This window comes from Homalodisca vitripennis, chromosome 4 (assembly GCF_021130785.1).
Source record: "Homalodisca vitripennis isolate AUS2020 chromosome 4, UT_GWSS_2.1, whole genome shotgun sequence".
Lineage (NCBI taxonomy): Eukaryota > Metazoa > Arthropoda > Insecta > Hemiptera > Cicadellidae > Homalodisca > Homalodisca vitripennis.
Window position 1 is genome coordinate 29,664,634 of NC_060210.1, and position 12,036 is coordinate 29,676,669.

At 33.7% G+C, this 12,036-nt stretch overlaps 1 protein-coding gene across 4 annotated transcripts in view; it reads right to left on the reverse strand.

The window, feature by feature from the left end:
- Positions 1–12,036, reverse strand: part of LOC124359091 (PH and SEC7 domain-containing protein) — a 160,120-nt gene that overhangs the window by 13,863 nt on the left and 134,221 nt on the right. For all 4 annotated transcript variants that reach the window (XM_046811528.1, XM_046811526.1, XM_046811529.1 and 1 more), the window contains exons 8-12: positions 8,891–9,083; positions 6,185–6,390; positions 3,602–3,830; positions 2,052–2,196; positions 722–865 (exon numbers count right to left, since the gene is read on the reverse strand). In XM_046811528.1, coding sequence (XP_046667484.1) covers positions 722–865; positions 2,052–2,196; positions 3,602–3,830; positions 6,185–6,390; positions 8,891–9,083 — 917 coding nt within the window. The remainder of the gene's footprint in view (positions 1–721; positions 866–2,051; positions 2,197–3,601; positions 3,831–6,184; positions 6,391–8,890; positions 9,084–12,036) is intronic.

A 12,036-nucleotide genomic window follows, 5' to 3' on the forward strand; every position in this document is an offset into this window, starting at 1 on the left:
TAATTTTAGAATTGTTCTTAGTTTGTTTTTCCAACAATAAGAAATTTGTTAACAATATTTATAACAACATTTTGCTGTACTCTTGATTCATCCATTGGGTTTTGAAAAATTGTTTATTAGTCACAAGTGAACTGCTATGTAAATTTCAGTGACTAGATCGTGAACTGTAGTTTGTAAAACTGGTGATAAAATGAATTAGAATTTTAATGAATTCTAGACAACAGATGTGATCTATTCCTTATTCTTGGCCGCCTGTTATCAATCAGAAACTGGTTGTCATAGTCAGCAAGTCACTTTGCACTGTACACTGGTACGTTTTATGGTTTTTCCATAGGGGAAGTGCAATTCTTGAGATCTGCATGCAAGCTCTGTTTCTATGTCAGATTGCGTCTAATATGTTACATTTGAACATTGTTTACAGGAACTGTAGGGTGACTTTAATTGGGATTTCAATTTCGCTTCTTTAAATTATTACTGTTATTCAGTTTTCAATGAATTGGTTTTGTTTTCTTATGCATACTTATTTGAAAAATATACCTTTTAAAACTTTAAAAAATGAGTTTTCATTTCTTTACACCCTATAATAAACTTAGGAAATCTTATTTCAAATAGAACTTTAAGCAAATTATATTGATTTTTTCAAGCTATTAGCACGCTAGGGGGAAATACAGAAATTTATATCCGGCACTCCCCGAGTTAATAATATTGTTGATGTACTTACTTCATGATGCAAGTAGGCATCCTTCTCTTTGAAGTTTTGCAGTGTGAGAGACTTTGCGCCTCTCTCAGGCACATGACTGCGGTGCTGTTCCAACTCGGCCTCAAGCCTGTGCACCATATCCTCATGGTCCTGTAGCTGCTCTCTCTGTACACAACAATCACCCAGTCAATGTTTGCTATGTCTATTCATAAAAACTAATACGCAAATTTTCGATAAGAGGGTTGTAGATCTTATTAGAGTTCCTATTTTAGTCATCAATTCTGATAATTTTTAGGGATTAGGTATGATGGTCCAAAGTTACTCATCTGTTTTACGATGTACTTGTGTACAAAATATGTTTGGTAGTTCTGGAGATTTTGTAATTAATCTGAGAGACAATTGTGATTTACAGCTAATCTACTTTATTGATGGAAGTCTTCCTTTCATTTTTTAAAATTGTAAACTCTTACATGCTGTATATACTTTTTAAATAGCAACTTTTCAATTTTTGTTATTTGAATATTATTAATTCAACTAAATAGAAAATAATGTATCAATCTGATTTTGAGTACTCATTTATAGTATAGTTATGGAAAAGAAAAGAATAAAACGTACAAAGTTACATTAATCTCAAATTGTAGCCTAATGAATTTTTTCTGTCAGTTTGAACTGTCGTTTGGAATTGGCTAACAGAACCATCGATACAGGATTAAGTTTGTACGTTTGTCTACAGTAGGGACCACGAAAGAGTGTAGTTGGTGGTGACTAATAGAATGGACAGGCCCTCAATGTCAACTGCTAGGCATGGTGCGGCGCACTGCAGCTGACAGAGACCATTGTCACAGTGTTGTACTATACAAACTAACATTGATTTGCTTTGAAATCATACCAGTATAAAGGTAAAGCTCAACACATAAATAAAGCATTTAATGCTATTACAGTTTGCTAAATTATATTTTGATTACTTTTATATTTTAAGTACATTATTATTACAAAATAAGCAACAAACATTGTCCTAATTAACATAAAACAGTTAGTCAGTGTACTTGTTTATTTACATAAGATACAACAATCTTTCCAAATGAGATTATTTATACCTTAATGTTAAAAGATTTTAAATAATTACTAAACATTATATTTAAATAATCTGCCACACTGTGTTGCTTAAAATTGTACATTAAAAAAATTGTTTGTTTTTTTTTAACTTATGCAAAATATATTTTAATCTGAAGTATTAATACTTATTTCATAATATAAAATATATCATTGATTAGTTTATGAACTTCTGAACAATACAACAATATTCTGCAATATCTAATATGTGATAATAAAATGGTATCATGCCAGTTACCAAATTCAGTTTCGTGTGACTACAAGGCAAAAGAGGACGTTGGAACTTCTTCTGTGAGCCGACGGCACCAGGCAGTGGCTGAGCAGAGAAACTGGCACACACAAAGTTGATGGTGTCAATCCATGACTGCAGCTCTTTTGAGTCACTGCGTATCCAACAAAACTCATTATATTACAAATCTAGATTACAAGAAAATAATTTATATCAGAACGTAGACAATGTACAATACAGAGTCAAACATATTTTCACCAAGAAAATCATATGAGAGTTACTAAAAAAATATGATTCATAAGGGTTTTAATTTGAGATAAATAAATCGTATTATTATCATATGCAATTTGTATACAAATATTGTGATTTGTCAACGAAAATATGAATTACCATTAAAAGCATTAGATGACACAATTTGTTTTGATAAAAGAAATATCATTAATTCCTATTTTCATAGAAACCCGCTTTGGTTGGACAATTCAACCATGCAAAAAGAAAAGACTTTAATCATACTTTTAAACCATATAAAAATGTTCTCGTTTCATGACTACAATCAGTTAATAAAAAGATGTTTTATCATTAATGGATTACCTGCAGTATTGTTACAGAGAAATTAATTAAAATCCAGTAACTAAAACATAGCTATGCTTCCTTGCATTTCTTTAGTCACAATAAATTTTTGAAATATATTTGATAGTAATTTTTAATTAATTTATTTTTAGACATCCAGATTTGAGACATGCTTTTTGCTTTTATTTGGATCCAAAATACATTTTTCATTAATTTTAGGTTTTATGAAAAATTAGGTTTTAGAAACTAGCAATTAAAAGTGAAGATCATGCCCATCAGAGTTAAAAACTTGATCTCATGTTAACACTTAGATTGCTTACCACTTGGTAAGTATTGTTTTTTAAGAGTCCAATCACCTTTTAAGCACTATTCTGCCCATATTCATGGGCCAATGGCCTGTGCAAGGATCTTATCAAACAGAATATGGAGGAGAGCCGATAAAAGTACTAGGTCGATAGTACTGATAAAAAGTGTTATGGTTACAGACTGTGCTATCTCTAATCAGTCTCAGATCCAATGTTTCCACCACCCTTAATTTGATACTTTGCTATTTGCAAAATCTGTTTAAGTCATTATCCTTTATCTTGAGCCAGTTTCTTAGGCTCAGAATAGCCAAATAGTTTTGTTCTTCAAATATACTTATGTACTGATTAATTAATTTCCAAATTACAAATCATTACACCAAACATGTTAAAATCCAATACTTGAAATCTCTTGTTGAAATAGACGGGTGTGAATAAACTCTGGTTTTCTTACCAGGAGTTAAAACTGTTCATTCAAAGTTATTGCTGTTTTTGTCCCCTCATTTTTGTAAAACTGTTCCAATTCTCAATCTCCATTAAATTTGGTTTATAATTCTTTGGAGTGATAAACATACTATTCAAGTAATTAAGAATTGGAAACACACCAGACTTGGTGAATCATAGTGATTAGATTAAAAAACTATAACTCTAAATTTGCTTAGAGAAATGAAAAAGAAGTACTCTCACCTAGTTTGAAAGAGGTACTCTGCTTGGTCAGCTGTCTCCAGCCTGAAGACATGTTGTTTCTTGGTGTAATCAGTGGCCTTGGTGGCCAGTGAGTGATGTATTCTGATGGCATTATGCAGATTGTCACTGAGTTGAGACTTGCGGAAACCGTGCTCATCCTTGTGCAGATATAGCACCAGATCTCGCAGTGTGCAATAGAACATCTTCCAGCCGCGCTTGCCCAGAGGTGCTAAACACATCAGTTTACTGATAGGCATATATAAACTCGGACTTAGTCAATGTAATTTAATCATAACTGGAAAAACATGTAAAGAGGAGAATCATCACATACTGCAATAGAAATGCTTGGTCAGATTGAACTGTGACAAACCGTGACTAGACAAACAGTGACAGCTACAACAACCAACAAAGAATTGACTAACACTTGTATCATTTCTATTAGAGCTAGTATTATATACAAGGATGCTAAAAAATTATCTCAACCAGTATAATTAATTTTAAACGTTTCAATCCATGAAAATAAAATTCTACAAATCTACTGCAAAACTATTTTTTACATGGCCAATGACAATTCCCCTACTAATTGAAATTCCCCTAGGTTAGTCAGTCTGAAATCTTAATTAGGAGCGAAGATCAAGTTGAGAATTATTTAAAATTTGTTTATGACCAAAATATAATAATATGAAACAAGTAACAGTTGGAAAACACTGAACAAAATTGTGGCTATTTAAAGTGTTTGGATATTGTATAATATATAGGTAACATGACTTCTAAAATAAGGTTTATATAAAATACTAGCCGTTACCTGTGGCTCTGAATGCATTTTAAGGGGTTTTGCACTTGTTTAAACACTTTCTGTTCGAGTAAATTATATTTCTAACGCCAATGTTGAGTTTGCCTTCTTCCCACAATCAAGAAAATATGTTAAAGTGTACATTTATGGTCCATTTAACTTACTCCAATTATTGTTATTGTAATAACTTAGTGTTTTTTTTGTTGTTCCATAGCTGATTTTGCCTCTTTTACAATCAAAACAATATATATTGTTATATTGTTGTTGTTGTTGTTGTTGTTGTTGTTGTTGTTATATATATGATTTATATACATATACAGCTCTGAGAAACCTAATTTAGGTTTCATAAGCCTTTAAATGAAAAGTACAAGTTAGACTACATGGTATCTGATATCTGCACTGCTAAAAGTTACCTGCTGCTTTGCACACAATATAGTAAACATTGCACTTGTATGACCACTGCTGGTTTGAGTGAATTATATTTCCAACGCTAATGGTGAGGTTCTCTTGTTGCCACGATCAAGAAAATATGTCAAAAATTTATCACAGAGGCCATTGTAATTTACTTTGTTCTTAGTATGTTTCTGAATTTGATTTTGCCTTATTTACTGGTCAAGAAAATATATATCGCAGATCAGAGAAGCCTACTTCTATCAAAAGTGAACTAAGATGGATTTTACATAAATTTAAATTTACAGTAAAAGTTAGATAGTAACTATGTCTTTTAGATATAATAATTGATATTTGATAAAAATGTACAGTTAAAAGTACATTAACAATGAACGACACCAAGTGTTTGTTTCTTGATAAACTGAAAAATATTTTAGAACTTTGGTATGAACATTGGCTGGAATTGGTATATTAGTTCAAAAGCATAGTCCAGCGAACTTTACTCTAGCATAGTTCTTGCTGACTGCTTCAAAGTGAGTTTTCGGAGTCAAATTCTGACCATCTTACTTTTTAAGAACTTTTCTAAGATAGATGAATATGAAAATGTCAGACTAAATATGATGTATGACAAGTTAAGCTTCCTAAAAAAACATTTTTAAGCCACAAAGTCCACCTTATGCCTCAAAATGTCACACATAATTTTGTATGCCCAAAATTATTTTTGTTCCTTTTTTAAAAACCTTATGCAAAACTTAATGATTTATTTAGTCCTCAGTGGTCAAGATTTGCTTCAAAGTTGTCCAAATGCTCTGGTGGTCGGTCACCTTATTCCAAGTTCATATGAAGAACTACTAATTAATAATATCAACATAGTTGCTTCCAAAATGAGTACATTTAGATTTATCTGAAGAACAAAGGACCATAACCTCACACAAGCAGTTGATTTATTATTTGCTGGAAAAGATTAAGTCTCACAAGTTAAATTAAGTCTGCACAACACACATACACCTGTCAGCCCCATACAGTGCAAAGCACACATATAACCTGGACTACATGAATGAAATAAGACTTGTACAAAAGTATGAAGGTGTGTTTGGCTTAAGCAAATCTGACGTTATAACATTAGGTGGAATATTGATAGACAGTAAGCAGGTTGTCTGTGCCAGAGGGTAAAGGGCATTGTAAACCCAACTGAAATTTCCATTAGTGGCTGTTTAATTAACGCATTATTTTTCCACATAAAACGCAATCAAGTCTTTATTCAAATTTCTTAAATAGTAGTTGTTAGTATCTTCAAACAAAATTATACAGAACTAACAGAAATTGTGACAAGTTCTAAATAATTCAAAAAAAGTGTTGTAAAGTTTTTAAAACACAAATATCAATAATAAAATACATACTCTTTTTGCCGTTAGGCTCAACACAACTCTTCCTCATAACGTAGCCTTTCTTGTACTCAATAGCAGGTTGAGAGGAAGGCACATCGAAAAAGCCTTTACTTGTGGCCACCACACTGCCACTGCCTCCTACAGACAGAGTAGATGGCATTTCCCCTCTCTCACCGACTCCGGCCTTGACTGAGTTCGCATCTTCCCCTTCCTCATCCCTTTTAAACAAAAACAATATGACACAAAGGACAGGACTATGACAGATTGGAAGAGGCTCATAAGTAGTAACAGAACTGTCGACTACACTGCAGGACATGTGAGCATCTGCAGATCTGGTGGTTAGTTTTCACATGATTTAATTCTTTGTTCTTGTATAGCATATAACCCTTTGTAACATTTAACTATGGCAAATGTCCGGAATCCTGTTATAGTTTAATTGATATTGTAGTAATAAATTATAAAGATTTTTCTGTATTAAAATGATTACACTATTTTCCTTATAATACATAGATTTACAAATAAATTCCAAAATGAGTAAAAAAACAAAAAAACTAAAAGCAGTTTATTGAGTAAAAAAGTCTAGTGTTCAGAAACAAGGCAGAAACAGTTTTTATTTATATTTACATAATATTATTTTTAGTTTCCGCATATGTACTATCAACTGGAATTTACTATAAAATATTAAGAGACCTAATTTCCCAGGAAACTTTTTGTGTGATCTCCAATAAACTACAATTTTCCTAACGAGTTGTGGAAATATAAGTGTTCATGATTTATAAACAAACTCACTCTAGGGAATAGCTCTTGATGGTTTGATACAATATTATTTATTCGTGTTTTTTTAAGCTTTGCTCAAGTAAACATATAAAATATAAACCTAATAAAAAAATAAACCGTAACAAATACTTACTCTATAATATTATACGTGCTGCAAAAAACCTGGGACAACTGGATTTTGTACAAATAAAATGGCTTTACGTAATTAAAAAAGTTATATGTGTTAAAAAAGAGTAGTATAAAACATAACTGAAGCAGAATTAACCATGAATTAGTTAATGGGGCCTGAAAATATTCTATAACTCAATGAATATTTACAGAAAAAATGTAAAAGAGGCTATTTAAAAATTTTTAATTTCCTCATTAGTGAAATTTAAGGTGATTGTTTAGGTCAAGGAGATTATGTTCTAGAGGAGGAAGCTTGTCAATTTTTAGAGCCAAATAGTAATCTGGGTTCGTACAAGACTATTGGGTATTGTAATTCTCTCTGTCTGAACGGATAATTACACTCATATTGATCCTTCTGAAATTTTCGTGTGTCTTTTATATAAAAGCATTGGAATTTCGTACATATAGTGAAGGTACGTCAGAATTCTGACATGGACATAAAAAGGATGGCTGGACCACATGATTAAAATTGATAAATTGCAGTTACCCAGTTGCCCAAAATATTATCCCATATCTCAACAACGAATAAACGTTGGTATAGTAAATAAATAAATAAAAAAAGCCTTTTATTGTGAGTGGAGCACACTGGTTTACAGCACAACTAAATGTGAGTAAATAATTTAAAGCTACCTAAAAACTAAATTGTGCAAACAAATATGCAACTCAATTTAACTGTTAATCCTAAAAAGATTTTTCAAACGATGCTTAAAACTACGACTAGATTGATTGGTGAGGTTCTCAATGAGGTCATTAAACATCTCTGAACAGAGAGCTTCTCCTTCTCACCTCAAACAAAGTTATGCTGATGGTTATAACGGGTGCTGCACTGGGAGAACTAGTCTCTATGCAACAATCATTTACACAGATATTGTGACTCTCCTAGTGCCAGGACCTTGTGAGTCATGCAGTTGGTCTACCCTTGCAAATGGTTTCCATGGGTAACATTCCCAGATCATCCAAATAGGACAATATGGTCAAAACATCTCCAAGAAAACAGAAGCAGTTCTTGCGTTCCAAAATTTTTCAATTCTCTGAACGTCCTTCATCATCATTCTGTTACCGTAAGCAATCCTGCCCAACTGAATTGAAGTACTTACAGGACCAAAGACTGCAAAAGTTTAAACTTGACAGAACTTGGTAACAAGCTTCTGGATTTGTACAGACCCCTCAGCCTACCATTGGCTCACTGGATAGTGTGCGAGATCCCACCGTCTTGTCACAGACCGCCAGTCTCCCACCACCGAGCATGACACTCACTTTCTGCTCATCTAGGGTATTTTCAGGTGTGTCAAGCTAAATAAAGATGTTGCACTTTCCTATGATAAGTATGAGACCTTGATACGACTAACTACCTTAAAATGGATTCAAGGTCAGTAGTATTGACTAAGGAAACGGCCTCCTTGGTTGAGGCAGGCTCATAAGACAAGTGCAGCTGGCAATCATCTGTATACTGGTAGACCATGCAGTTCAGTTCTGCACACAACTGGGAAAGTCATATGAATAGATTGATTAGCGCCGGTGCTAGGCAGCTTTCCTCAAGAACCTCTTCGCCTGATGATAGAAGAAGTGTAGAAGTGCCATTTTCCACTTAGCAATCTTAGCATGTGAGTACGTAGAGTCGTACAGACTCTTGAGTAACTGTATAACCAACCAAGATCATAAATGAACATATCTTACAACACCCATGTAGAGGATAGCTCTATATAGCTTGATAAAAACTCTTGAGTGATTTTAGAAACAAACATAATCATAAATAATAAGCATTTAACTCACAGTGCCCACTCTAGGGGGTAGCTCTTGATGGCTTGGTACAGACTCTTAAGCACCTCCCGAGGAAAGTTCTCTCCATCATTGAGCTCTGACAGATTGTCTATGAACTCTGTACAAGTCATCTTACGCCCAATAATCTGGCCATGGAGATCAGTGTTCAGCAGCATTATGGCACACGTCAACGTGTGGACTGCATCTGTAAGAGAATAAAATAATAGAAGTATTATATTAAATATATACTACCCCAGGAAGGAGGAACTCAACATATTTGAAAGTTTTATTTCTTAGAACACACAGAAGTATAACCCAGGCCTCGCTTTAGCTACAAATTTAGAATAGTCTTTTTTTGAATGCCATTTACTGTATCCAATGCAAGTATCATTAGAACTGTAACTATTGTTAACTGTAATAAAATTATAATTATTTTTAGATTCATTTAAAACTAAAAACTATGAATATTCCTGTGAATGAAATAATGACCAGGTCCTATATGAAATGAAATGTACAATTATAATCAGCTTTGCTTCCGTGTCAGCAATTAGAACAAATTAGAATTAAAATTTGTTCTAATTGTAAAGCTAAGACGAATGCGACTCTTACCATCACAACTTTCCTCTGATAACAAGCTTTTTTCTCCCTTTAGCAAATACAACCAATTTATATAAAACATTTAACCATTAAAAAAAACAGAAACCTTTTTTTCAAAATTTAATTAAAATCACAATGGAACATAGTTACATGATATCAACCCTCCGCCACCCCTTAATCTTGTGTTACAAGACTAAGACGACTCCACTACATACAATTTGAAGGGCCCAGTCGAAAAGAATATATAGTGATTGCAACGCGTAATGTGCGGTAACTATCAACTCTTCTTGCTTCAGCAGAAAAATGTAGGAAATTTGTGACGGAGAATTTCAACATGGCCCGTAGCCAGTGCTCTGCCTCAGCAGTCAATTGTAGGTTATTCAGGAACGGAGAGTGTCCACTCTGCTTGGTCTCAGCAGTCAAATGTAGGTAATTCAGGAACAGAGAATTTCGACCGAGCCGGTGTCCACTCTGCTTGGCCTCAGCAGTCAAATGTAGGCAATTCAGGAACGGAAAAATCGACTTGGCTGGTGTCCACTCTGCTTGGCCTCAGCAGTCAAATGTAGGCAATTTGGGAACGGTGAATTTCGACTAGCCGGTGTCCACTCTGCTTGGCCTCAGCAGTAAAATGTGGGCAATTCAGGAACGGTGAATTTCGACTCTGCCGGTGTCCAATCTGCTTGGCCTCAGCCGTCAAATGTAGAAGATTCAGGAATGGAGAATTTCGACTCTGCTGGTGTCCATAACACCCATCATCCTCCACTCTTCTTTATACTGCATTCTCTGACAAGGTACTACACACTCACCTCTGGTCACACTGAGCCAGAGGTGGAACATTCTTCTTGGCCCAAACGGGGTAGAAATCTGGTCAACATGCTATTAACAAGCTCTTTAACAATCTATCATTCGTTATGGAAGAAAACCCAAAATGGAGGTGACAGATAGGGTTATAAATCAAATTAAATTCGGCCTAAACTTTGTAGCATGATGACACTTTAACTTTGAATTTGGAATGAGCAATTATTTTTTATTACCATAGAAATAATGAGAAATGTCTCTGATTGTTAGATTTAAAAATTACAAATTATTTTCAAGTTCACAAATATTAATTTTTTAGCCAGCTATCTTTTAACAGAATTGTATGGTGGTAATACAATGGCAGTAGAGGGTTTGCAGTAGAGGTGTTGAACGAAAATACCACTGTGACTGTGTTAACTCTGGAGCACTTACCGCTATAGGAGTATCCAGGGGGGAGGGAGGTTGAGGGTTGTAACCCCCTCATTTATTAACCCGGGAGCACTCGTGCTATTAGATTGAATCTAATAATTATTGTGTTATATAACATTTTTTAAATTTGTTATCTTACAACACTGAACTCTTAATTTATGCTTCTATGGGTATGTATTGCAACATGTTTAGACAGTAGAAGTCGCTGGCGTGGGGTGTCATGGTGGGGGGGCGGACGCTCGTAGTGGGTGGTTAGTTTCAACCTAACAGCGCGAGTTATCACGTCAGCCCAGTGTTAGGAGCAATCTAACGGCACGAGTGATCACGTAACTGCCAGTTTAAATCCATCAGTTTAGTGATTTTTCTTGTTTTTCAGTTTGCTTTTGAGTTATATTTCGTAGATTGCTCTTTTATGACTTTACAATTATAGCAATGAATGAAGACCATGAAAAAGCTGTTCTTAGTTGGTTGGAGGATGTTAGATTCGATCTAACAACGTGAGTTCTTGCGTAACTTCTTGTATATGTAATTGTATATAAACTTTGTATATATGTAATTTTAACTTGTCTTAATTATCATTTCATATCTTAAGGAATTAAAATTCCATAGTTTAATTGGACTAAATTTAATCGATTTAATATTTAAATTAAATATAAATAAAACTCAAAGTAAAATAACCAAGAATACAAATTTGAAACAAGATTAGCACTAACAATACAGTTCTGTTGTATGTTTTGAACTTGCAATAATCACAACCTGTACAATGATAGTTGGGACAAGCCTTATCGCAACATTGGGGCTCCTGTGCATATTGCTACTAGTTCAGCAGTAAGTACTATATCACATGATAGAGCTACTTTTTTAGTCTGGTGGACCTGAAGATCTGTGCTCAGCCGTTGAAAGAATAAATTAATATTCATATTATAATTTCCAAACTCCTTATACAATCAGTGCAATGTATTTATTGTTACAGAAATTTTACTATTCATTGAAATACCTTAAGGGGAGTCGGAACGCCCATCTTACCCATGTTAACAAAGGTACATTTTTCTCAGAAAGTACTTAGGCTACAGTCATAATTTTTTCAACATTTGTTTATTACCTTATTTTGTGTAATCAGACCCAACTTGGATAATTTTCAAAAAGTTTTTCCTAGTGAAAAAATTTTTTTTTCCAAATCAATTTAAAAAATCACGCAATCGTTTGGTAAAAGTTTTATAGCAGCAAAACTAAGATTGAAAATTGCATGAAATTGGGTCTGATTGTTGGAAATAGCCTATAGATTATGTGGGAAAAATTTCAGTACTGTATCTTGAATACTTCCTGAGAAAAAT